Source organism: Clarias gariepinus, chromosome 15, assembly GCF_024256425.1.
Source record: "Clarias gariepinus isolate MV-2021 ecotype Netherlands chromosome 15, CGAR_prim_01v2, whole genome shotgun sequence".
NCBI lineage: Eukaryota > Metazoa > Chordata > Actinopteri > Siluriformes > Clariidae > Clarias > Clarias gariepinus.
The window spans coordinates 31,408,498-31,435,830 of NC_071114.1; the positions used below are offsets into that span (position 1 = coordinate 31,408,498).

The 27,333-nt window shown below is 44.7% G+C and overlaps 1 protein-coding gene across 3 annotated transcripts in view; it reads left to right on the plus strand.

Moving 5' to 3' along the window:
* The window catches only part of trim66 (tripartite motif containing 66), a 39,120-nt gene that overhangs the window by 1,328 nt on the left and 10,459 nt on the right, over nucleotides 1–27,333 (plus strand). The window contains exons 2-17 of one of the 3 annotated variants that reach the window (XM_053512481.1): nucleotides 5,831–5,905; nucleotides 7,281–7,455; nucleotides 14,330–14,459; nucleotides 14,815–14,931; nucleotides 15,278–15,392; nucleotides 15,575–15,721; nucleotides 17,860–17,977; nucleotides 18,358–18,848; nucleotides 20,248–20,430; nucleotides 21,987–22,092; nucleotides 22,198–22,282; nucleotides 22,369–22,540; nucleotides 22,621–23,321; nucleotides 23,407–23,527; nucleotides 24,228–24,302; nucleotides 24,401–24,553. In XM_053512481.1, the coding sequence (XP_053368456.1) occupies nucleotides 5,897–5,905; nucleotides 7,281–7,455; nucleotides 14,330–14,459; nucleotides 14,815–14,931; nucleotides 15,278–15,392; nucleotides 15,575–15,721; nucleotides 17,860–17,977; nucleotides 18,358–18,848; nucleotides 20,248–20,430; nucleotides 21,987–22,092; nucleotides 22,198–22,282; nucleotides 22,369–22,540; nucleotides 22,621–23,321; nucleotides 23,407–23,527; nucleotides 24,228–24,302; nucleotides 24,401–24,553 (2,898 nt within the window). In that variant the 5' untranslated portion in view covers nucleotides 5,831–5,896. Of the gene's footprint in view, nucleotides 1–5,830; nucleotides 5,906–7,280; nucleotides 7,456–13,949; nucleotides 14,076–14,329; nucleotides 14,460–14,814; nucleotides 14,932–15,277; nucleotides 15,393–15,574; nucleotides 15,722–17,859; nucleotides 17,978–18,357; nucleotides 18,849–20,247; nucleotides 20,431–21,986; nucleotides 22,093–22,197; nucleotides 22,283–22,368; nucleotides 22,541–22,620; nucleotides 23,322–23,406; nucleotides 23,528–24,227; nucleotides 24,303–24,400; nucleotides 24,554–27,333 lie in introns of those variants that run through there. The other 2 variants (XM_053512482.1, XM_053512483.1) reach the window with 2 other exon arrangements.

Genomic DNA, 27,333 nt, shown 5'->3' on the forward strand with positions numbered 1-27,333 from the left:
TGAAAATAAAGGTGATAATGTTGCTAAAGGTGATAATGTAGCTGCTGCTGATGAAGATGATGATGGTGATAAAGGTGGCAGTGATGATGATGATGACGAAGGTGATGATGATGGTGATGAACATGAAGGTGGTGGTGATAAGTTTGAAGGTGATGATAATGATGAAGGTGGTGGTGATGATGATGATGATAAAGGTGATGATGATAAAGGGGGTGGTGATAAAGGTGATGATGATAATGTTGCTAAAGATGATAATGTAGCTGCTGCTGCTGCTGCTGATGAAGATGATAATGGTGATGAAGGTGGCAGCGGTGATGACGACGATGATGCTGGTGGTGATGATGAAGGTGATGATAATGGTCATGATAATGGTCATGATGATGGTATGATGATGAAGGTAATGATAATATAGCTGCTGTTGATGATGGTGGTGATGATGAAGGTGATGATGCTGAAGGTGCTGTTGAAGGTGATGACATTAATTATGCTGCTGATGAAGGTGATGATGATGATGATGATGATGATGACGAAAGTGGTGAATACGATGAAGGTGATGATGAAGGTAATGAAGAAGGTGATGATGATAAAGGTAATGATGATGATGATGATGATGAAGGTGATGATAATGATGGTGATGATTATAATGATAATGATAATTTAATGATGTAATAAAGTAATGACGAAAGTGATAATGGTTATGATAATAATGAATGTGATGATTATGATGATGATGATGAAGGTGATGATGATGATGATGATGAAGAAGGTGATGATTATGATGATGAAAGTACTGTTGATGAAGGTGATGATGAATGTAATGAAGAAGGTGATGATTTTAAAAGAAATGATGATGAAGGTGATGATGATTATGATGATGATGATAATGATGATGATAATGATGATGATGGTGATGAAGGTGATAATGATGATGAAGGTGGTGATGATTATGATGATTATAATGATGAAAATAATGATGATGATGATGATGATGATGATGAAGGTGATGATGATGATGATGATGATGATGATGGTGATGAAGGTGATAATGATGATGAAGGTGGTGAAGATTATGATGATGAAAGTAATGATGATGAAGGTGATGATGGTGATGATAAGGTGATGATGGTTATGATAATGATGATGAAGGTGATGATGGTTATGATGATTATGGTGATGAAAATAATGATGATGAAGGTAATGAAGAAGATGATAGAAATGATGATGAAGGTGATGATGTTGAAGGTGATGATGATTATGATGATGATGGTGATAAAGGTGATGATGATGATGATGATGGTGATGAAGGTGATGATGATAAATGTGGTGATAAATATGATGATGGTGATGAAGGTGATGATGATGACGATGATGATGGTGATGAAGGTGATAATGATGATGAAAGTAATGATGATGGTGATGGTGATGATAAGAGTGATGATGGTTATGATAATGATGATGAAGGTGGTGATGATTATGATGATTATGGTGATGAAAATAATGATGATGAAGGTAATGAAGAAGATGATGATAAAAGAAATGATGAAGGTGATGATGATGATGAAGGTGGTGATGATTATGATGATGATGGTGATAAAGGTAATGATGGGGATGAAGGTGATGATGATGATGAAGGTGGTGATGATTATGATGATGAAGGTGATGATGGTTATGATGATGAAGGTGATGATGAATATAATTAATTTGATTATGAAGGTAATGATGATTATGATGATGATGATTATGATAATGATGAAGGTGATGATGATGAAGATAAAGGTGATAATGATAAAGGTGACGATGGTGATGTGAGAATAACGTCACAGTGCTGTCGTGTGCGTTTCCACTTAAGTCATTAATCTTCGCTTCCTTTTTCGCTCCACATTAAGACTCATCTCGTTTAACGGACCGAGTGATAACGAAGCCGAGATTAAAGCTTTCCGATCTCATCCTGAGTCAGGAAGTGAAGCAGTTTTACTGGCCGCAGTCAGGAATTTTTTTGCAAGTGATGCAACTTCAAACTCAGTTCAATTCAGTTTTCTTTCTATAAACAGATAAATACTTTATTCATCCAGAAGGAAATTTCAGATAATCAGCGGCCATATAGACAGTAACACAAGGGCAGGTTGTAGATTTCATTATCATCATCATCATCATCATCATCAGAGTCTACAATTAGGAGACGCTTCCATGAGTGTAAATACAGAGGGTTTAGTTTGAGATGGAGAACACTGGGAGAACACTGGGAGGTGCAGGTAGGAGAGATGAGAGTTCACTGAAATAAAACTCATAAACTCCTGCGCAGTTCTGATAGAAGATGAACTTGTAGCAGAAGAACCAGGAGAGAAGAATGTGGAGAAGAAAAGGAACAGCTCGTCTTTAGATTTTTAATTAAAGGCTTGAATTAAAGCTGAAAGTCGACAGTTAAGTCATGTCCTGATCACCTGATACACGCAGTAACCTGGTGAGCTGAGACACACCCATGCCCACGAGGACCAAAGCCCCACTGTCTGGTCCAATCAAATCAACGAAAAAATTAATGCTGGGCGTGATAGAAAGGCCCCAGTGACCCCCCCCCCCCCCCGCCCTCTCCACATGGGGCCCAAGAGCCCAAGGGCTCCGACCCGCCCCGGCCCCCAAACACCCCAGATCCCAATCCTAGCCCACAGCACCTCCGCCAAGGATCCTTCGCCAACATCATGGTGCCAGGTTGCACAACACCTCCCAGAGGTCCTGCAGAGTCATGTCCAGAGGGTTAGAGCCACGCTGGGGGAACACGGGGAACCTACACAGCACTGAGCTTAATGTCTGTAAAGTGTTTTATTAAACTATCAGAACCCTTTAGGCTTTTATCCATCCTGTAGGAGCGTGATGTGAGTTTGATTCTTCAGCAGTAACAGGAACTGTACTCGGTTCCCTCTCACTGCACAGGAACCATTAAGGGAACAGGTTTTGGACCTTGATGGTGTTTTGGTTGTTACTGAGAGGCATCAGTGTTCCTGAAGGTTCCTTTGAAGTGCTTTAATTATTTTAAAGGCGATCTGTCGATGCTTTAGAGGAGAAGCTTCACACAGACAGAACAAACCTGTAAAGGACTCCTGTTTCAGTGACGGGGAACGCTTCAGCTTAGAACCCTGACTGTGGAACCGTGTTAATTAGATGAATAAAACAATCACAGATTTCTGATTCTGGAGAAACTCTCGTGTTCGCTCTGACCCCCGGGCCAGAGACCACAGCAGGGTTTTAATTCTAGAGTTTTAATGTTCTACACAGAACAAAGCTTGACTAGTTTGCTTAAGCTGTAAATGGAGCATAAGTAATGACACCCAGCTGACATCATTTGCTTTAACACTAGATTACACAGGAATTAGACACGAGGATTAAACCCCCGGCGGCTAGGTGCAGACATCTCAGGACAAACTGATACATATTTAAAAATTATATATATTGTATTTTCTGCATCACTTTATAATTAGAGAAGCAAAGTTTGGATCTCAATCTGGTGCTGATGGATATAGGTTCTGTCCTGGGAGCGACGAGTGTGACTCCATCACCGATCCACACACCGAGGTGGGACACATAGAGAGCATGTGGAACAACAGACAGGAACCCAAGTTCGTGGTCGAACCTGGAGCTCTGTGTGTGTGTGTGTGTGTGTGTGTGTGTGTGTGTGTGTGTGTGAAATGTATCGTGCAGCCGAGAGCAGAGCAAAAAAAAAAAAAAAGATGGTGATGTTTCACCGAGACTTTACAGCTGGGATTTGAGAAATGAAGCTTTAACCACAGATAGTTGAAGATAACATGCAATGAGCGGTTTGGAAATATAGGATTACAATCTGCTCGGGATAATTCTGACATTCCCTGATCGTGATCTCATAACCGCAACGTTAATGGATGTTAACTGAGGTGCGTTTCCAGGGGAGAACTCTGCTCTTCAGTTTCTATTAATGCACTTCCTCTAGAGAGAACCGTGTGCTCGCTCAGGCAGCGGAGAACCCTTTACTCAATTCACTTAGCGGTGCAGAGGAGCCGTGACTGAGAGAGAGACGGAGAGAGAGAGAGAGGGAGTGGAAGAGAGAGACAGAGAGAGAGAGAGAGGGAGTGAAAGAGAGAGACAGAGAGAGAGAGAGAGGGAGTGGAAGAGAGAGAGAGAGAAAGAGAGAGAGGGAGAGACCGAGAGAGAGGGAGAGAGGGAGAGAGAGAACGAGGGAGCACTTTTGTTTTAAAAGCTAAATGGAAGTACATGAAAAGCAAGACAGTGGCACTGAAATCTCTCCTGCCTGTCTGTCTTTCTTTCTGCCTGTCTGTGTCACTGTCTGTCTACCTGCCTGTCTGTCTGTCTCTCTGTCTGCCTGTCTGTCTCTTTGTCTGTCAGTCTACCTGCCTATCTGTCTGCCTGTCTCTCTGTCTGCCTGTCTCTTTGTCTGTCTTTCTGTCCGTTTGTCTGCCTGTCTGTCTCTCTGTCTGTCTCTCTCCCTGTCTCTCTGTCTGCCTGTCTCTCTGTCTGTCTGCCTGTCTATCTCTTTGTCTGTCAGTGTACCTGCCTATCTGTCTGTCTGTCTGTCTGCCTCTCTCTCTGTCTGCCTGTCTCTCTGTCTGTCTTTCTGTCTGTCTGTCTACCTGCCTGTCTGTCTGTCTCTCTGTCTACCTGCCTGTCTGTCTTTCTATCTGTCTGCCTGTCTGTCTCTTTGTCTGTCAGTCTACCTGCCTATCTGTCTGCCTGTCCGTTTGTCTGCCTGTCTGTCTGTCTGTCTGTATCAGGGAGAGCAGGATCGAGTGATGGCTAATTGTGTTTTTTAAAGTGGGTCTGCTGGTACACAACAGGGAATCGGCTGGTTTTAAGCTCCCCTGTGCTGTTCTGAGGATGAGAGACGTGTCAGATTTGTAGGTCAGGCTGCAGGGGTTGTTGTCAGGCAGACTCGCAGCAGTACACGTGGTTTTGTTCTGGTGGTTTCATACTGAGCTGATGTGTGAAATTACAGTTCAGCTTGTTTACTTCACACACACACACACACACACACAGGCCGAGCGCTGCTCCTTACACCAATCACATTCAGAGGCGACCCGTCTTCATCAGTGTTCATTAGTGTTACAGTCTTTATTAATGTTTATAATGTCTGTAAGTCTTTATGAGTCTTTATGAGTCTTCAGTCTTTCCTCACTTTGTAAAAATCTTCATTGCCGCTTCCTCACATGCAAAGTGAAATAGGATAAAATCTTAATTAAGCGTGAGCTTTAGAGAGCGCTGTATCGGGTCATGTGATGTGCCGTGATCCGTTCGTCTCATGAAGCTGGAGTTTTAACCCTGATTCCCCGCGTCTCCGCCGTCTGGAGGGATGTGTCCTTATCTCAGCCTTATCCAGGGACGTCAAGGAGGAAGTGGGCAGAATTGGCTCCTATTAGGCGCGCGCACACACACACACACACACGTGCACATACAGTTCCCTCACGCATGCCACACGCGGCTGTAAATCGTTGTAGGTCACTCAGCACGTCTCCTCCTTCCATTTTGGGAAACGAGAGCTTCTGGGGAAATTTCGCCCTAGAAAAGAAATAATTATCAGCTCTGACTGATTCACATTTATTATGAAGATGCTGAGTTAAGAGGAGGATCAGAGAGAGATGGAGAGAGAAAGAGACAAAAGGAGACAGAGAGAAAGAGATGAGAGACAGACAGAGGACAGAGAGAGACAGGACGTGTAAGCGCCATCATTTGGTGGTTAGTTGGGAGACAGACAGACAGACAGACAGACAGACAGACAGACACGGAGAGTGAGACAGGACAGGTAGCCTGCATCGTCACCTGGGTTACACTCTACTCCTTCCTGTCTCAGGTAGAGCTGTCTGACTGCGCCGGAGTCTGGGCGTGACCTGGAGGAGTCTCCCAGCGCGGGACAGTCATGGAGAAGGTGAGACGCTTTCCTCGCGTTCCTCTGATGGAGGTTTTGCTTGTGTTTGCATGTCTTTGTTTTTCAGGTTGATGAACCGAAACTAAGGTGTGGTGTTGTTTTTCTGTCATGTGTCACCGCTAAGATACACAACTTGAGTTGGAGAACAATTGAACTGATTTCTGATCCTGATTGGTTGAGGTGATGTTGATTAATTCTCTGTAGCAGCAGCACTGACAGTCGTGCAGGTGATACGCAGACGACGCGCCAAAGATAATAAACAGATTAGAAACTTGTTTAATTGCTAATATGGTCAGGTTTTCTGTAAGGCAGGGTGTGTGTGTGAATATGTGTGTGTGTGTGTGTGTGTGTGTGTGAGAGACATCAGTGTAAGGAAGGAGTCTCCAGCGTCAGCACTGTGTAACGGTCAGAAACATCTTCAGCAGCACAGAGGAGTTCACGCTGCTTTGCGGTTTCTCAGTCACATGACACGCTGTGAGTTTTATCTTATTATCTATGAGAGAGTGAGGCGAGGCGAGGCAGGTGAGTGTTTATAGCTGCTGTAACGTCACTGAGAACAGGAACGCGCAGCGACATGCATATAACTATAATTAGATTGAAACTCACAACGGATTAATCAACCAGAACAAACTGTCAGTGCTGGTAATTCAGTGTGGAACAAAACAGCTGGAGATGTGATTAGGAAAATTAGGATTAGAAACATGATCAGCCTGTAACAGCTGTAACAGTAAGACTAGGGTGTGTACGCGTGAGTGCAGGGAGTCCCGACTTACAGACGAGTTCTGTTCCCAGTTATAGAGAGTTCTGTAAGTCCAATTTGTTCTTAAGTCCAACAAAGTGAGTCTTATTATTAATATACCAGACTTAAGACATTTTATACATTCACTTACATGCTGAAATGATTGTTTATGATTGTAAATATTGCTGCACTGCAGCGTCTATTTTTTGTACAATACATCTTCGTTTGTTTCTGCAGAAATTCATAACTCGAATGTTCATAAGTTGGGGACGACCTGTACCTGTAGTTTGCTGTAACAGCGCCACCCTGTCATGGTGTAATCCTGAAGTGAAATACAGTAGATTGTCACTGTGTATATACAGGATGTCACTGGAGCTTTATATACAGCTTACACAGTACACCTGCTTTACCTCTTTGGCTCCGCCCACCTGAGATGACCTCTGTATAAATAATGATGCATTTCTATGTTACACACATTGAGCCCTGATTGATCTGATGGAGTCGAGGCATAAAGTCGTCCTCAGTAAAGATGCTGTGATGTCTGCTGGGACGCTTTAAACTCCAGCTCCAGGAATAGCATCCGCGCTCTGACCCGTGCGTTGTTCCACTTCTTGTCCTCTGTGTTTGTCCTTCCAGTGCTGTTCTGAATGTCCGGAGCCGCGACTCGCCCAGAGTTTGTGCACCTTCTGCAACAAGTGGCTGTGTTTCCAATGTACGGACCTGCACCAGCACGAGAGAGCGTTAGCGCCCGCCCCGCCCGAGTCGAGGCATCACCCCAGCTCCAGCAGTCCCACAGCGCCGCCGGAGCCAGGCATGTTCCTCTCCTCCTCTCTTATCTATCACCTCATCTGTGCATCTGGGTTTATAACTGCAGGTTTATGAACATCTTCACTGTATGAAGCACAAGTTTAAAGGTCTTGTACATTAAAGAGAAGAGTAGATACTGATCTGCTGCCGAGTCTCATTATTAGGACCGAAGCTCGAGGTCAGGATTAGAATCGAGTGGATCCGAAACGACACAGAAACAGTTGGAGTTAAAAGGTCTTGAACGCTCTCACAGTTCCAGAACATTTTCCATTCAGAGATTACATTAAACCACAGATACGATTATTAAACCTATTTCTAGAGATTTTTGTTCTAATTTTAAGCTTAAACTAATTTTGTTGTCTGTGGGATGTTCAAGTCAAAGCGGGACTTTTAATTGTGTAGAATAACAGAACACAGTTCTGAGAGTAAAAACTCCTTTTTTTATTAATTGTCATTGTTGCAAAGCAGCTTTACACAGTCAAAAGAATGATTTCAGTTTGTATGGAATGTGTATGTGTATGTGTATGAATCAGAATGGTCAGATCGTCCCTGACAGCACAGGTGTGTCTCTTCTGAGTTTCGAGGATTAGGTGTTCCACTCTCTGAATCTTCACGGGAACGACTGCCGTGTTCTCCAAAACACCTCGGGCGGGATCATCGCTCACAGACCTACGGACTTAGAGTCTCATCACCCTACTGTGACTGAAGTCTTCTGTAAATGTCAATCACTTTTACATCTTTATTCACCAGAAACTTTATCACCAAGTCCCGGTTTGACTTGAATGTCTCTTAAATTTTGCTTATTTTATTCATTTATGTCTAGAAAGAAGCAGCAGAATGTTGTGTTATTTAGAATAAGAGCAGTTAAAACTTATAATGATTAAATCATGTCTGGTGAAATGCCTGGTGATCCTCATCTGGTTTCACCCTCTAAAGGTTACTAGTAGGTTAATGACTTTATACGACCTCCTGAATGCATGATTGAATCCCATGATTTGCATAACTTGCAGACGAGGTCAGATGCAGAAGAACGTCGATTCAACGGTAAAACTCACACGGATCTTTTAGAACCGTCACCTGCTCAGCTCAATTATAATTCACTTTATATTAAAGGTCCAGAGATCATCATAACCAGGAGGATCAGATCTGAAGGAGAAAAGACTTGATTTAATTTAATTCAGTTTTATTTGATATGAACCGAAAAAGTATAAATGTAGAGCTGTATACTGTATGAGGAAGCTGTAGGTTGTGTCTCAGACTAAATCTCGCCCTTACACTCTCACTAACTACAGGTGGCGCTCTTCTCTAGGCGTGGTCCTGCAGTAATCTTAACATCTTGAACGGTTTAATAGTTTGGATACTGTACTGTAGCAGAGGTGTGTGTGTGTGTGTGTGTGTGTGATCTCTCCTTGGTCTCCCTGATGCTGTCTGGGTTCTCTCAGGAGCACGTGGACTCATACTGAGGTCACATGACACTTTATTAACACACAGATCGTTATCACTCTGCTGTTCAGCCTGTTCGGTGACTGGCTGCGTGAGGGGGTGAATACTTATGCAGTGAGAACTTTTATGTTTGTGATTGATTGCCTCCTCACACACTTGGGTTATTTTGTGTAGATTTATGGAACAGAATTTAACAATTAAATCCCATTTTATTTTCTGACTGTAACACTACAGAATGTGGAAGAGTTCACAGAGGGGTGTGAATACTTATGCACCCAGTCTCACTATCTCATCTTTTTCATTTTCTTCCCCGCTCCCTCGCTCTCTCTCTCTCTCTGTGCAGAACCGAACACGTATTTAATCTGTTCTCAGTAAAAGCTATGATTAATGATCTCTCTGTAGCTCTCTATGTGGTTTTTTTCGCTCTGACCCAGTTTCTGAAAGCGGTGCTGGCTCAGCGCAAAGCCGGAGTTTGGACCGAGCCAGTCTGATCTCCAGTCCGATCTACAGTGCACGGGAGTGTGTTGTGTTTGGCGTGGTGTGTTTCGGTGCTGTGAGAGAGAGAGAGAGAGAGAGAGAGGAAAGGAAAAAAAATATGCAGTGTTTGTGTGCATGTGAAAGAAAGAGAGAGAGAGAGAGAGAGAGAAATAGAGAGAAATAGAGAGAGAGAGAGAGGAAGAGAGAGAGAGAGAGAGAAATAGAGAGAAATAGAGAGAGAGAGAGAGGAAGAGAGAGAGAGAGAGAATAGCAGCAGCTGAAGGTGAGAAAGTGCAGCTCTGATGTACAGGATGTGGTCAGTAGCAGAGCTCTGAGGCTGACTTTTCTCGTCGCTCATAAAGTGTGTGGTCTGTGTGTGTGTGTGTGTGTGTGTGTGTGTGTGTGTGTGTGTGTGAGAACATGCTTGTCTCTGCTCCAGACTGAGAGCCTGGTGAACGTTAGCCTGCTAGTCGTCCTGATTGGCGGGCAGCACATTAAAGCTGGCAGGTTTGGCGAGTCGAGCCGCGGGGTCGCGCGAGACGCTCACTGTGACTCGAGTCACTTCAGGACAAGGACGAGAAAATCATTCAGCATCACGTCCTTGTTTATTTCACTCTGAACTGAACAGTCAAGCAGGCTTATTTTCTTGTATTTAAATAACCTGCTGATGATTTCGTCCTCTCTTGTTCTTCTCTCTCTGTCTTTCTTTTTTTCTTTTTCTGTCTCTCATTCCTAGGTTTCCCAGAATTCCCCAGGATGTGTGTTTGTGTGTTTCCAAGTTGCTATATTTCTTTATAAATTAAATAAACACTATAATGTAACGAGGTGCAGAGTGTTTATTGGTTTCACACAACGTCAGCAATTTGTCTATTTTACACACACTGAAACCAACTACCTCTTTGTATTATTGCTCACTACAGACGAAGATCACGTCATTTCTGAAAAATCACATTGTGATGAAATCAACAGTCTGGTCCATAATTATTGGCACCCTATGTAAGAGCGAACAGTTGTCCGGTAATAGATAATTAAGGTCTAAGATAACGCACGCTTGCATACAGAGAAGATGTGTAGTGTGTAGATGTGTAACATCTCTGCAAAAGCACCGGGTTTAAAATTAACGGCACCCCAGCAGTTAATATTTATTAAAGTTTACCACAAAGAGAGAAACATCTCTGAGTCATTTCCTGTGATGCCTCAGGAGATTAGAGCTGCAGGCCATCCTACATACACAGCAGTTTATTCTGTTTGATATTCTCTGCATTGTGTGTGTGTCGGTGTGTGTGTGTGTGTGTGTGAGAGAGAGGGTTACCAGTGGTTAAATTCAGTAACTGACATGGTCATTGCTGAGAATGTACTTTGCGTCTCACTGGTTGATCCAGAAGCCGCGGTGCCTCTGCCAGGAGGTCAAGGCTTGACTGTAGATGAGTATCATCAACACATGTCTGCATTAGTGATGTAGTGATGTAGTGATGTAGTGATGAAGTGATGTAGTGATGTAGTGATGTAGTGATGAAGTGATGTAGTGATGTAGTGATGTAGTGATGTAGTGATGTAGTGATGTAGTGATGTAGTGATGAAGTGCTGTAGTGATGTAGTGATGTAGTGATGAAGTGCTGTAGTGATGTAGTGATGAAGTGAAGTAGTGATGTAGTGATGTAGTGAAGTAGTGCTGTAGTGATGTAGTGATGTAGTGAAGTAGTGATGTAGTGATGAAGTGAAGTAGTGATGTAGTGATGTAGTGCTGTAGTGATGTAGTGATGTAGTGAAGTAGTGATGTAGTGATGAAGTGATGTAGTGATGTAGTGATGTAGTGATGAAGTGCTGTAGTGATGTAGTGAAGTAGTGATGTAGTGATCAAGTGCTGTAGTGATGTAGTGATGTAGTGATGTAGTGATGTAGTGATGAAGTGCTGTAGTGATGTAGTGATGTAGTGATGAAGTGCTGTAGTGATGTAGTGATGAAGTGAAGTAGTGATGTAGTGATGTAGTGATGAAGTGCTGTAGTGATGTAGTGATGTAGTGATGAAGTGCTGTAGTGATGTAGTGATGAAGTGAAGTAGTGATGTAGTGATGTAGTGAAGTAGTGCTGTAGTGATGAAGTGAAGTAGTGATGTAGTGATGTAGTGCTGTAGTGATGTAGTGATGAAGTGAAGTAGTGATGTAGTGATGTAGTGAAGTAGTGCTGTAGTGATGAAGTGAAGTAGTGATGTAGTGATGTAGTGCTGTAGTGATGTAGTGATGTAGTGAAGTAGTGATGTAGTGATGAAGTGCTGTAGTGCTGTAGTGCTGTAGTGATGTAGTGATGAAGTGCTGTAGTGATGAAGTGCTGTAGTGATGTAGTGATGTAGTGATGTAGTGATGAAGTGCTGTAGTGATGTAGTGATGTAGTGATGAAGTGCTGTAGTGATGTAGTGATGAAGTGAAGTAGTGATGTAGTGATGTAGTGATGAAGTGCTGTAGTGATGTAGTGATGTAGTGATGTAGTGATGTAGTGATGTAGTGATGTAGTGATGTAGTGATGTAGTGATGAAGTGATGTAGTGATGTAGTGATGTAGTGCTGTAGTGATGTAGTGATGTAGTGATGAAGTGCTGTAGTGATGTAGTGATGTAGTGATGAAGTGCTGTAGTGATGTAGTGATGAAGTGCTGTAGTGATGTAGTGATGTAGTGATGTAGTGATGTAGTGATGACGTACTGTAGTGATGTAGTGATGTAGTGATGTAGTGCTGTAGTGATGTAGTGATGTAGTGCTGTAGTGATGTAGTGCTGTAGTGATCTAGTGCTGTAGTGATGTAGTGATGTAGTGAAGTAGTGATGTAGTGATGTAGTGCTGTAGTGATGTAGTGATGTAGTGATGTAGTGCTGTAGTGATGTAGTGATGTAGTGATGAAGTGATGTAGTGCTGTAGTGATGTAGTGATGTAGTGCTGTAGTGATGTAGTGATGTAGTGCTGTAGTGATGTAGTGATGTAGTGATCTGGTGCTGTAGTGATGTAGTGATGTAGTGAAGTAGTGCTGTAGTGATGAAGTGATGTAGTGATGTAGTGATGTAGTGATGTAGTGATGTAGTGATGTAGTGAAGTAGTGATGTAGTGATGAAGTGCTGTAGTGATGTAGTGAAGTAGTGATGTAGTGATGTAGTGATGTAGTGATGTAGTGATGTAGTGCTGTAGTGATGTAGTGATGTAGTGATCTAGTGATCTAGTGATGTAGTGCTGTAGTGATGTAGTGATGACGTGCTGTAGTGATGTAGTGCTGTAGTGATGAAGTGCTGTAGTGATGTAGTGGTGTAGTGATGTGGTGATATAGTGATGTAGTGGTGTAGTGGTGTGGTGATGTAGTGGTGTGGTGGTGTGGTGATGTAGTGGTGTGGTGATGTAGTGGTGTGGTGGTGTGGTGATGTAGTGGTGTGGTGGTGTGGTGGTGTGGTGGTGTAGTGGTGTGGTGGTGTGGTGGTGTAGTGGTGTAGTGATTGGTGATATAGTGATGTAGTGGTGTAGTGGTGTGGTGATGTAGTGATGTGGTGGTGTAGTGATGTAGTGATGTAGTGATGTAGTGATGTAGTGATGTAGTGCTGTAGTGATGTAGTGATGTAGTGAAGTAGTGATGTAGTGATGAAGTGCTGTAGTGATGTAGTGATGTAGTGATGAAGTGCTGTAGTGATGTAGTGATGTAGTGATGAAGTGCTGTAGTGATGTAGTGATGTAGTGATGTAGTGATCTAGTGATCCAGTGATGTAGTGCTGTAGTGATGTAGTGATGAAGTGCTGTAGTGATGTAGTGATGTAGTGATGTAGTGATGTAGTGATGTAGTGCTGTAGTGATGTAGTGATGTAGTGATGAAGTGCTGTAGTGATGTAGTGATGTAGTGATGTAGTGCTGTAGTGATGTAGTGATGTAGTAATGAAGTGATGTAGTGATGTAGTGCTGTAGTGATGTAGTGCTGTAGTGATGTAGTGATGTAGTGATGTAGTGCTGTAGTGATGTAGTGATGTAGTGCTGTAGTGATCTGGTGCTGTAGTGATGTAGTGATGTAGTGATGTAGTGATCTAGTGATGTAGTGATGTAGTGATGTAGTGATGTAGTGATGTAGTGATGAAGTGATGTAGTGATGTAGTGATGTAGTGATGAAGTGATGTAGTGATGTAGTGATGTAGTGATGTAGTGAAGTAGTGATGAAGTGCTGTAGTGATGTAGTGCTGTAGTGATAAAGTGCTGTAGTGATGTAGTGATGAAGTGCTGTAGTGATGTAGTGATGAAGTGCTGTAGTGATGTAGTGATGTAGTGAAGTAGTGATGTAGTGATGAAGTGCTGTAGTGATGTAGTGATGTAGTGATGTAGTGATGTAGTGATGAAGTGATGTAGTGATGTAGTGATGTAGTGATGAAGTGCTGTAGTGATGTAGTGATGTAGTGATGAAGTGCTGTAGTGATGTAGTGATGTAGTGATGTAGTGAAGTAGTGATGTAGTGATGTAGTGAAGTAGTGATGTAGTGATGTAGTGATGTAGCCGCTTCTCTGTTGATCTGGATGTGAATTCTGTCTCATTCATTCATTCATTAAACCACCTGGCAGAGGCAACCTGGTTTCTGACTCTACTGAGTCCACATTTTTAAACCTGGAGTTTTTCTCTTTGATTCGGTTCCCTTTCTGCACCACATGCTGATGGGGTTCATTAGACCACAGAAACATGGCTCTATCTGCGGTAAGGTTACTAAAGTTCAGGAGCTTTATGTTGTTTATGTGTGTGTGTGTGTGTGTGTGTGTGATTCTTATATCCGTTACCTGACTTACACAGGTTGACAACAGTTTGTGTATTTTGTGTTGGGTGCCAATAGTTTTGGACTTGGCTGTATAATGAGTGTGTGTTAATAAGCCTGCTCACACCTTCTGACGTTGTAGCATTTTGAAATGCATGTCACCTAATTACCCCGTCTCCTGTCGTCTCGTGTGTCTCAGGTTCGGCTTGTTGTGGTCGTGCGGTTGTCATGTGTCCCCTCCATAAACAGGAGCTTCTGGAGCTCTTCTGTGAGACGTGTGACCTTCTGGCCTGCAGCATCTGCCACCTGTCTGCACACAAGGACCATCGGTGAGCGCGGAGGACACGAAACTCACACACAAAGTCAGGAAATGACACAAATGTCCGTGGAACTCCAACACCCATACACACACACTAAATTCAAACACACACACACACACACACACACACACACACAGGTCTTAATCATCCAGACCTTTAAGAAATACATTTGCAGAAAGCCTTGATGATGTCATTCTGTCTCATCTCAGAGGATTCAGTTTTATTTGGGAGTAGATCTAAATGTTCTTGAGGTTCTCGAGTGTTCCTGATCTCCAGCCTGATTTACTGCAGAACCTGTTAGACCTATCATTTTTCGGTATTAATAATTAAGACTTAATTAATTTGGATTTGCTTTGGTCCGCAGGCTGGTCCACGTTGGCAAGGCTTTACAGGATCAACGCTGGCTTCTGGAGAACCTGATGGCCCGGGTGGAGGAGAAGAGATCAGCTGTGGAGAACACCGCCAAGCAGATTCAGGGCAGGTGAGGATCAGGACCACGGACCGAATCTGGTCGAACACCAGCACACGTTTTCTTTAGTCTCGAGACATCTCACACTGAAGGCTCTGACGACATGATGGACAGATACAGTTTCACTTACAGATACACAGCAGCACTGAAGGTCATCCATAAGTGGTGATTTCACCAGATAATGCACCAGACCTTTAGGCTCTCAATCTTTCAGCGTCTAATCGACACCACGCCAAATCCCGAGCCTGAGTTTAACGTTAATGAAGAGGAACGTCTCAGGATCCGTATCCTCCGTATCCACATCGTCACATCCTGACATTCCGGTGTTCATTCCTCTCCTGTGTTTTATTTTTTACAGACTTCACAGCGTAAAGATCACACAGAGGAAGGCTGAAAACCAGATTAAAATGGCCAAGATGATAATGATGAACGAGCTGAACAAGCGGGCCAACCTATTAATAGAGCAACTGGAGGTAATTACTTTCTCCTCCATTTTCTTCCCTTTGTCTTTTCCTCTCGTAGCACGCAGCTGACCGTGGACGTAGATGGAGCGTGCAGAAGATCATGTCATCCTTGTTTAATGTTGCATGAAAGCAGAGGTCTATTCAGTACTCATTTGGGTTTTGGCTGCATGAGTGTCTTTGTCTCCGTACAGAGCATCTCCAGCGGGTTTAAGCAGCATCTGGAGGACCAGCTGCAGGGGGCGATAGAGCTCTGTAGCCAGCTGGAGCACGTGCAGAACTTCATCACCTGGGCGGTGGCGCATCACAGGAGGAACCCGCTGCTGTTCAGCAAAGAACTGGTACGATTAAAGGGTTTGGAGATAGTGATGTAATCACATGTCGGGGAAATAGTGACGTGCGGGACACACGTGTGACCTGGGGACGAGGTGGTGCCACGCCCTGAAGCACGGCTATCTGTTCACTATAGCGCTTATCCTGGAGATTGTCCCAGCGTGCTCGGGGTGCATGGAGGGTAGATACACCCTGGTTTAAACACCCTGGTTTAGGGTTTGGGTGGGGTGACAACTCACTACAGGGCGCACACACACACACACACACACACACACTTACAGAGAACACACACACACTTACAGAGAACACACACATACACACACACACACACTTACAGAGAACACATATACACACACACACACACACACACTTACAGAGAACACATACACACACACACTTACAGAGAACACACACACACACACACTTACAGAGAACACATACAGAGAACACATACACACACACACACACACACACACACACACTCACAGAGAACACACACACACACACACACACACACACACTTACAGAGAACACATACACACACACACACACACACACTTACAGAGAACACACACACACACTTACAGAAAACACACACACACACTTACAGAGAACACATATACACACACACACACACACACTTACAGAAAACACACACACACACACTTACAGAGAACACATACAGAGAACACATACACACACACACACACACACACGCACACACACACAAAGAGGAGAGAGTTGAAGCCTTCTTTTGTTTAAGCTCATTTCTTCAGCCTGTTATTTGTTTATTTATTTTTGTTTATTTATTAGGCAGCATGGTGGTGTAGTGGTTACACTGTCGCCTCGCACCTTCAGGTTCTGGGTTCAATTCCTGTCTGGGTGTACATGGAGTGTGTATGTTCCCCCTGTGCTTGGTGGGTTTCCCCCCACAGTCCTGCAGGTTAGGGTAATTGCCGTTCCCAAATGGCCTGTAGTGTGTGTGTGTGTGTGTGTGTGTGTGTGTGTGTGTGTGAGCCCTGGGATGAATTGGCACCTGCCTAGGGTGTACCGTGCCTCGCGCCCTAAGTCCCCCGAGATAGGCTCCGCCCCCTGGGCCCCTCAGTACAGGATTAAGCGGTATAGACGATGAGTGTTTATTTATTTGCAGTTTGTACAATACACTACGACAGATATCACAAAACAATCCAGTATAAAAAAGAAGAGTTTAAAGGCTTTTCACTTTCACCCCTGTGTCACACTCATGATGCGCTGAAATGCAGTCACTGCCCTCACTTACACTCGGGGGCGGGGTTTTAATCAGAGAACTGGAGAATGGAGGCTTAATTAGGCGCATCATTGAAATGACTGAAATGTGCTTTAGAGTTTCTCATCAGTTTCTTTGTTCCTGCTGCGTTAAAGCCCTAATCGTTTGGCTTTTAGGGATTATTATTAGTAAACACGATAAAGTAATAACTGAATATGGCTAAACAATACTAACAGCGGGATCAACATTCAGTACACCGATGTTCTCCTCCTCATTTATCCTGATGGACGTTCACTCAGTGTGACATGTTGTTTTCCCTCTGACCAGAACTTTCTCTACACGAGAGCGCTGCATGAAGAATGTAGTAAAGCATCTTATCAGGTGTACGAGTAAAAAATCTTAGCATGTTAGTGAAATATTCTTAAATCTCTAATTTCTCCAACTAAAATAAAAACAAACGAAATATAAGATTATTTCCAGCCAAATGTAACTAATTATGAAAAATTGAGCTATAATGAAATTATGAGCTAAAGTGTCTCATTCCATTAACAGATCATTTAGCTACAGTAGTTAATTTATTTCCCAACAAACTGATCAGTTAATTAAACAAGATGTTTTTGCTTGTAGTAACATTTGGCTAAAAACATCTTCATAATCTAATATTTGTTTTGTTTGTAATCTTATTTTGAGAAATTATAGACAGGTTTGTTGAGATTCAGTTTTGTTTTTTGCAGCGCATCACCAGTGTGGAACGCCACTTTGTGTAACTCGTTAAAAATGTCCTGCATGTGAAATATAAAAAGTGTCTGTTTAATTTCAGGAAGTGAAATGTGTGAGTTGCGTGTGTGTTTCGTTCTGGTGGCCTTTATTAAGTGATATTCTGTAACTGTGATTCTTCAGATCGCTCTTCAGATGCAGCAGCTCCTGGAGCCTCTGATCCACTCCGAGGCCTGGGCTCCTCTCAAGATCAAGTTCAACTGGGACGCCAGCTTCTGGACCAAACAGATCTCCACTCTGGGTGAGTAGAACCACTAACAACAAGCCAACTCAAATGCAGTAAATAGAACACGGTTATTTCTTTCTTTGTTTATTTGCGCGGCCTGCGCTGCCAGACCTCCGCGTGTTGGTTCTGTTTGTCCTCACGTTCACAGAACTCTTTTTTTAAATCCTATTAAGATTTGTAATAAACATTGGAATCTCTCCAGAAACAGTCAGCTGAAACACACATACAGTTTGTGAAGAAGTCGGTTGAGGGATGAAGGAGTTTGTTGAAGCTTCATTCAGTGCCAGCACGTAACCTGAAGTCAGGGCAGAGACGCTGCGTTTCCTTTAACATGTCTCATGTCTGGACGTTTGCAGCTTCATCGTTCTCTTTGTGTTTGTGTTTTAACTCTGTAGGTCAGCTGAGCGTTGAGGGAGGGAGTCGCGCGTACACCGAGGGCGTGGCCCGGCCCGCCATCTTGAGACCTCAGCCTGTCCCCTGCGTGTCCGTGCCGTCTCTGTGTTATCCGGTCCGAGAGACAGACTGCAGCTACCAGTCCTTCTGCCAACACCAGCTCTGCTGCCTGCACTGCCGACCGGTTCCGTCCGTCCCTCTGGAGAAGTACCCGCACCCACTGGACAAGTATTCGGTACCGCACGCTCAGGAACCCAGCTGCAGTTCTCCTCCGAGCCTGCAGGGGCGCTGGAATGCTGACGCCGCGGCCCAAGCTCACCCGTCCCAGAATTCCACGCGGGCCGAGTCAGCGCGGCGGACCCCGGCTCCTGAGACTCCGGGCGAGTTCCAGCCCCGGAGCGTCCGAGAGCGGCCCACGGATCAGCTCCAAGATTCTGGGGACACGGACAGCGGCGAGGAGCGGCGTGTCTCAGCGCAGGCGGACGAGGACAGGGTAAGTAGACGGAGGGGTCAGAGACGTGCGTGTGTGCATCGAGCTCTGCAGCGCCTGCACCACTAACCACAGCCTCCATCCAGCCGCTGCAGGTCTCTCTCTCTGCAAAGTTCACACCTCGACCACACGGCTAAGCTTCCTCACGCCACACACACATACACAAACACACACACACACACACACACACACACACACACACACACACAGCAGCTTCGTTCACACTCTCGTATGGGCCGAGAGAAACACACCTACGCTCTCTCACGCTGTCTCTCTCTGTACACTCTACCTGAAACATCATCACAGAGAGAGAGATCATGAGAGAGAGGGAAATAAAGACAAAGTGAGTGAGTTAAAAGAGCGAAAGAGAACAAAAGGAAGTGTGTGAGTGTGAGAGAGAGAGAGAGAGAACACTGAATCAGTTTTTTTTTTTAAGCTTGTTTGTTTAATGCATTTTCACTGTGAATTCTGCTTAGAGATATCACCTTCATATCACACACACGAACACACACACGAACACACACACATCAACATGGCACGGTAACGTCTCCACACCTGCACTGGCTGTAAAGCTGCTAAATAAAGACAGACGTGTTAAAGTTAAAAGAGGGAAAATGTTTCAGTTCTAAATCAGTTCCTGTGCTCAACACCGAACCCTGAGGGACACACACACACACACACACACACACCACCAACTTACACCGACACCCATATAAAGTACTCTCTTACACAGTACAGTACAAAAAAGTCTTAAAATATCTTTATAATCTTGTAGCGTGTGACCTCATAAAGTTACAGAAAATCATTAATATTTCAGGATTTTGTTTATTTATTTAGATGTTTATTGAGAAACTCAGAGCCAGTTTGTTGGTTATGTGCAGTGCAGCTCTCAAGTGTTTGTGACCTCCTACCTACTCCGTACACACCCACACACACACTCACACACACACTCACACTCACACATGCATGCAGATGCTCTTTACACGGCCTGATGCATTTCTACAAGGACGTTTAAACTTCATTAATTATCCAGGAGAGAGACGGAGAAAGAGAGAAAGAAAGAGAAACACAGTGTGAAGAGGAGGAGTGTGAGTGTCGAGGAAGCAGCCTGAACTCTGAATTAGTCAGCGTGCAGCCGCTGGAGTGTTTCTGTAACCGTCTCACACGAGAGAGAGACACCGAGAGAGAGAGAGAGAGAGAGGAGTCTCTCAGGTGTTAGTGTTGGAGATGTGGAGACACACGCTGTAAACACGGACTCCGTCACAGAGAGCAACGGCGCAGCGCTAGTCTCCTCCTCACTGCGCGCTGCTGTTGCTATGACACTCGTGTCAGGCTTGAGCGTGATCGTGACCGTTAGCTGTTAGCTTAGCGCTGCTAATGAGAGCGCGCCTTTTCCTCACAGAGAAACTCCGGAGCCACGGACATGCTGCTGCAGGACGCGCGGTGTGAAGTGAGCGCCGAGAGCCCGGAGAGCAGAACCGGAGTGTGTGGCGTCTCCGCAGAACCGGGAGCGTCGGGCGGCGCTGCGTACGGAATGTGTTCTCTCGGGGCTAATCAGAGCCGAGGAACCGCGGCCCAGCAACAGGTAAACACGTGTGCGCACACACACACACACACACACACACACTGGCTGGGATTTAGAGCAGTCTTCATAATAATAATAATAATAATAATATATTACTGTCATTTAGAAATGAATGAAAAATTTGTCCACAGCATTTAAAGATATATTAAGGTAAAAAAAAAAGTTAATTAATCAAACATTAATGAGTGTGGAGATTAAACTCTACATTTTAATTTATTTTCTTAATATTAGCATTTAACAGATCATTGTCTGTCTGTCTTGTTTTTCTCAGTTTTATGGTCATATATAGTTATACATTTATATAAATGTAAGTTTATTTGTTTGTTTTTGCAATGATAATATCTTAAAAAGAAAAATTTTATAGTTTTGGTACGATTTATTTAAACTGTATTATTTAAATTAGTGTTTTAAGGTGAACTCCTTTTGCTCATAATCCTCCTGAACTTTCTTTTTATTTAACCTGTAAAGACGGCAGTCGTGAAAAAAATCTATTAATATTGTAAGAAAAAAAAAATTCTATTAACTATTTGATCTAAACACAGATGCAACACACGTTTCACTTTCTGAAATGAATAAAGAGTATTAAATAATAATCGAATGTAGTGTCTCTATAGTTACAACTTTTAAACACTGGTGAAGAACAAAGTGCAGTGAGGAGCGTCAGAGAGAGAGAGAGAGGGGGGGGCTGTTCTGAGACAGGGTCAGGAACGTCAATAAATAAATACAAATTAATTAATTAAACAATATGTGTGTGTGTGTGTGTGTGTGTGAGATTAGTAAGAGCGCCGGCGTGAAGTGTTTAAATGGCAGGCAAAAGATGAAGTGAGGCTCAGTCCTGCTCAGAAACGTCACGGCGAGACAGCGTTAAAACCTGACCCGCGTGTTTCAGCTCACGCAAACCTTCATCAGGGGGCAAAGGTCAAGATAAATGTCTCATTTCACAGAGACAACAGTCGAGGACATACAAAAATAAAGATATAATATAACTGATAAGAAAACTGTCAAGACAAAATAAACTGATGAAATAAAAAAAAAAGAGAAAAACTTTATGGACGCAGTTTTAAAGTAATAGACGTGGACATTTCCGTGAGGGGACAATCACCACGTTTCTGCAAGACAAGAATATCAATAATAAGAAGGGCATGAGATCATGAGATATTACAAACTGGACATGAAGTCACCGATCAGAGAACCAAGCAGCACTCTGAATGCTTACACACACACACACACACACACACACCTCATAAATACACACTGAACACACAGCACGTGAGATCTGAGACACGAGCAGGACTTCACGTTTAATGTGTCGAGGAGTTTCTCTACACTTCTGTCTGAAGTTCTCGTCTGCTTTGTGTTCCTTTGTACGGATGCTCTGTGTTCTTCAGTGTTTTAGACACGTCGTGTTCCTGCGTTACTCACGTTCTCAGGGTTTCTGTAGATGTTTACTCAAACTGAAACCTCCTGGTTTGTGGTCCAGCTCTCGCAGAGGTGACTGAAGCCTTTTGTTCTTTGCATGTTAGTCAAATATTATTTGTTTTGTTTTTTTGCCCAAGCCGGACTACACGAGTCCTCCTGAAGGAACTCCAGAGGACGAGATGATCCGGCTTCATCCAGACAGCCGTGACGGTTCCTCTCAGACAGTCTACAAGACTGAGCCAGGTACAGACATGTTACAGTCCTCCTACAGGACATTTTATTGACATGTTAAAGATAAGTTGTTATAAAATGCCTCTGGCTCTACATTGGTGTCCACGTCTTTTTCAGAAAGCGCCTATGCATATTCTTATGAAAACACCAGCTGTACGTCTCCAGATAAATGCAGCACATCAAGAAATGCTCAGGACACCAGGTAGAACCTTTTAGAGCTTTTGGAAAGCCCCTGCAGATGCCTTCTATAAACAGCTCAAAGTTTTAGTTATGTTTTCTCTTTAATAGCAGCAAAGCTCCTGACGGTTCGAAGGTTCCAGTTGTGTGTCTGGAACGGCTGAAGATCCTGGTGTCCAAATGTCCACCACAGGGACACCACAGCACGGCTCCTCCAGCTGACTCCAGACTGAAGTGTGAAGGCATCATGGCCCAGGAGCTGGAAAGAGAACTTAGTGCCGAGGTGAGATTCTCAACAACAGCAGATTCCCAAAAAGTGTCTCTTGTGTAGGAAAGTCTGATGTCTGTTTGGTTTTATTGAAGGAGGAATCCAGTGAAGATCCAGGACAGAGGACGGAGGAGGCTCAGTTAGTGAGTGAGCCACAGTTAGCAGAATATCTTCCATGCAGCACAGCAGCTCTCGATTCAGAGTCATCATTACGGGAGATGTGCAACATAAACCAGGAATGTTCAGAACCCAGTACTGCACCGGTCCAGTCCAGCGATCCTGAAGCTTCCACACCACCTGAATCTAATCATGCTTCTGATCCTAATCCGCCTGAGTCCAGATCAGCGCCGGTGTCGGACTTGCAGCCGGAATCCACAGCGGAAGCTGACTTCGGTTCAGACGTGGAAGTGGAGTCGGAACTTCAAGCGGAATCGGATCCGAGTTCCACATCCGAACCGCCTATCGAACTAGACTCAGAATCAGACCCGGAGTGCGAGCAGGTTCCAGAGATTTCCGCAGAGTCCGAGCATGAGCTGGAATCCGATGCAGACTCCACTGCTGAAGTGACTCTGAATCTGGATCAGGAGTGTGAGTGGGAGGCGGAGCGAGTCGGCGCAGGCGCGAGCGTGCAGCAGGAGCGGCCCAGGGTGGGCGTGGTCGAGCAGGACTGTGAGGAGATGGAGAGCGAGGACTTCTGCGCCGTCTGCTCTATCGGAGGCGAGCTGCTGTGCTGTGATCGCTGCCCCAAGGTCTTCCACCTGACCTGCCACGTGCCCTCTCTTCTCAGCTTTCCCACGTAAGTTTTCCTCCAGTCTCACCTCTCTGATCTCTTCTCCACCTCCTCTGCAGCTGAGCCGACGTTTCTCCTCTTATCCCTGTAGGGGCGACTGGGTGTGCAGTCTGTGCAGAGACGCGCAGCGGCCGGAGACGGAGTATGACTGCGAGGACTCCCGGCTGCCCGCAAACACGCCGCCATCTGCACTGTCAGCGTGTGACCTGAGGGTAAGAGGGCAGATGCTGAGCAACATCTGTCCTGAATTAAAAAAATCAGGAGACTGTACGCTGTTGAACACTTGGGGGCGTGCTGTCATAGGAAAATAATCAGCTATGGGGCGGTGTGATGCGGCCTGGCGCAAAGGATGATTCTTTTCCCACAGCAGCATGTTCCCAAGTGCTTTGATTTAAAAAACAACACATCATACATTGTATCCATTCGCAGTTATATTTAATGTTTAGGAAAGGCGTGAGTTCCTGCTTTCACTTACGCTATAGCAGCTAAAAACACTCGTCTCCTTACCAGACTCTTCTCTCTCTCTCTCTCTCTCTCTTGAGATAAAGACAAAAAAATAATCAGCGATCCTTCCACTGATGTACACACACACCTCTCTCCTTACAGAAAACTTCACCTTTTCAGCTTTTAGCATCAATGGAGCGCGTGCTGTACACGCCCCTGTGAACGAGCTGTTACTATGGAAACCATAACGTATCGGAGGCAGCGCATTAATATAAACCTGCGCTATTGTCAGAGCCGCTGTTAAAAAGAATTAATCACCACCTTCTGACCAATCAGAGCGCAGAATAAACCAGTGATGTGGTGTAAAAGTCAGATAAAGTGTGAAGTAATTGTGTTTTCAGTAAAGCGAGCTGGGATGGTGTAACGCGAGCGCTGTAATGATTTAATATCTGTGTGTTTATTGTACAGAAATGTGAGAAGCTCACGCTGCTGATCTACAGCAACATCCTGAGCGCTCCGTTCCACGAACCCGTCAGTCCACTGGTAGGTTTAAAGCTTTCAGTCTCCCACAAGCACAAAACAGAGCATTAATAGTGCAGTTTCATTCAGTCATTTATTTTAATTTAAATTTTCTGTCCCAGGCTCGTCATTATTATCAGATCATTAAGAGGCCCATGGACTTGTCTATCATCCGGAGCAGACTGAGGAAGAGCAGCTCGGTCCACTACAGCTCGGTCCGAGAGTTCGTCACTGACGTCTTGCTGATGTTTAAGAACTGTGCCAAGTTTAACTACGTGAGTGCCTCGCGCATTGATCCGTTGTATTGCTGTGTGATGTCTTCAGTACTCGTGCTCTTGTGCAATAGGTGCATGCATTCTGATTCTGCTGCTCTTATATTTCCTGTGTGACAATAACACGCTAAAAATAAACCAACCCTCGGCTGAGTTCGTTCACTTAACTCTTAAGAGGTCGTGTTACTGAGTCTGTGCTCGCTGCATCATCCAGCTCGCTGCACGTTTACAATTAAATCAAATAATGATAAAGCTGAAGAGTTTCTGCACGGGGGACCGTGGGTGCTTCTGATGGAAGCAGCTTCAGTCTCTGATCTTTCAGATGTTTTGCTCCGTCCCTCTTAACAAAAACAACAGCTGGATGAGGAAACGCAGATGTTAATGATAATTATAAGTAAAGATGAGAAACATGACATGATGTGGACCCCTGACATCCAACATCAGTTTGTTATTTCCTGTAATTTCAGGAAGCACCGCCCTCTTGCACTCACATGCACTCTGAACTGAATGTGTTTTGGGGGTGTGGCTTTGGGAGAAAACATCGATGGTACGGGCTGCATTTGAATCAAAATCTCACCTTTAAAGAGCTGTGTGTCTGTTCTCTCTCCTTCAGCCAGATCCTCTCTCTCTCTCTCTCCCTTTCTCTGGTGCATGCTAGGAGGTGGAGTGAGAGCAGCGTGTGGAGCGTTTTCAAATCTTTTGAAAACTTTCTAAGACTTTTGAGCTTTTTTTCTAAAGCACAAACATAACAAATATATATTAAACATCTAACAATAGCAATTACACGGCGTTATTAGTTTAAACGCGCGGTTGCGTGGAGCTGTTGATTTGGTGGCCGGGTGCAGGGATGGCGGCTCACCCGAGCGGTGCGGCCCGTCCTCTCTCACTCCGTCACGGGGTGCACTGTGAGGTGAGCGCCGTGGTGTCGGTGGAGCAGGTGTTAATGGCGGTGTGAGAGTGTATCGGGGGTGAGAACATAGTGTCGGCGTCGCGGATGAACAAGGCCGTGGTGGTGTTCGTTAAGGAGAGGGAACTCGTACATCAGCTGATTGAAAACGGAATAAAGGTAAGTGGAAAACTTTATTCTGTTACTCCGCTGGGTGCAACAACAATGAAGGTCAACATTCCTCCTTTTATCCCCGATGAGGATATAGAGAGGGAACTGTCTCGAATCGGTAAGATCGTAAGCAGTATGAGGATGGTGTCTCTAAACTGTAAAAAACCCCGTGCTGAAGCATGTCGTGTCCTTCAGACGTACAGTGCTCATGTTCCACTCTGGACATCTCATTCAGAGTCACACATGAGGGGAAATCATACATGCTGTACGCCAGCACTGGGAACATGAGGTGCTTCGAATGTGGGGACATCAGGCACAAAAAGTTCAGCTGCCCACATAGAGCACAGGGCAGGGAGGAGGCGGGGCCTAGTGGGGTCAGGGCAGTGGGGCAGGATAGGGCGGGCTCCAGTGTGGAGCAGACAGGTGGGGGTGTAGTTGTGCAGGATAGGGGTGTAGTGGTGCAGGATGGGGGTGTAGTGGTGCAGGATGGGGTGTAGTGGTGCAGGATGGAGGTGTAGTGGTGCAGGATGGGGGTGTAAGGGTGCAGGATGGAGGTGTAGTGGTGCAGGATGGAGGTGTAGTTGTGCAGGATTGGGGTGTAGTGGTGCAGGATGAGGGTGTAGTGGTGCAGGATGGGGTGTAGTGGTGCAGGATGGGGGTGTAGTGGTGCAGAATGGGGTGTAGTGGTGCAGGATGGAGGAGTAGTGGTGCAGGATGGAGGTGTAGTGGTGCAGAATGGAGGTGTAGTGGTGCAGGATGGGGGTGTAGTGGTGCAGGATGGAGGTGTAGTGGTGCAGGATGGGGGTGTAGTGGTGCAGAATGGGGTGTAGTGGTGCAGGATGGAGGTGTAGTGGTGCAGGATAGGGGTGTAGTGGTGCAGGATAGGGGTGTAGTGGTGCAGAATAGGGGTGTAGTGGTGCAGGATAGGGGTGTAGTGGTGCAGGATGAGGGTGTAGTTGTGCAGGATGGGGGTGTAGTGGTGCAGGATGGGGTGTAGTGGTGCAGGATGGAGGTGTAGTGGTGCAGGATAGGGGTGTAGTGGTGCAGGATAGGGGTGTAGTGGTGCAGGATGGGGGTGTAGTGGTGCAGGATGGGGGTGTAGTGGTGCAGGATGGGGGTGTAGTGGTACAGGAGAGGGGTGTAGTGGTGCAGGACAGGGGTGTAGTGGTGTTGGATGGAGCGAGCTCCAGTGCTGCAGAGGGGCAGGATGAAGGCCGGCCCGCTGTAGAGAGCAGTGTAATGACCGATGGTGAGCAGACAGGAGAAACATGAACAGATAGTGAACAGATGACAGTAAATAGAAAACGTGGGAAGCTAAATTATGGGTCATACAGGGACAAAGGGCTTGTGAATGTGAGGAGGTGAAGAGGGCTGGAGAGGCCAGAGTGAAAAAAAAGCCCACAGAACACTGAGGAAGGTCTAGTTTCAGCGGGGGGTCTTCAACATTGGTCTTAGAGAAAGATGAGGACCCAATGAATAAAGATTTCGAAAAAGACAACTTTTCTTATATATCAGATATCAGTGTGTCATGTTTTGGGGGAGATCAGCAGCTCTATACACTTGATGATATAAAATATCTGAAGAAAACTTACAAAAAGTCAATCATTCAAAACCATTTTATAGATGGTAAAAAATTTATAACATCGATTGCAAAATTAAAACGACTACAAATTATGATCTTCCGAGCAAAAGAAAGAGCGAAATGGTGGCGGTCTCATGTAAAACA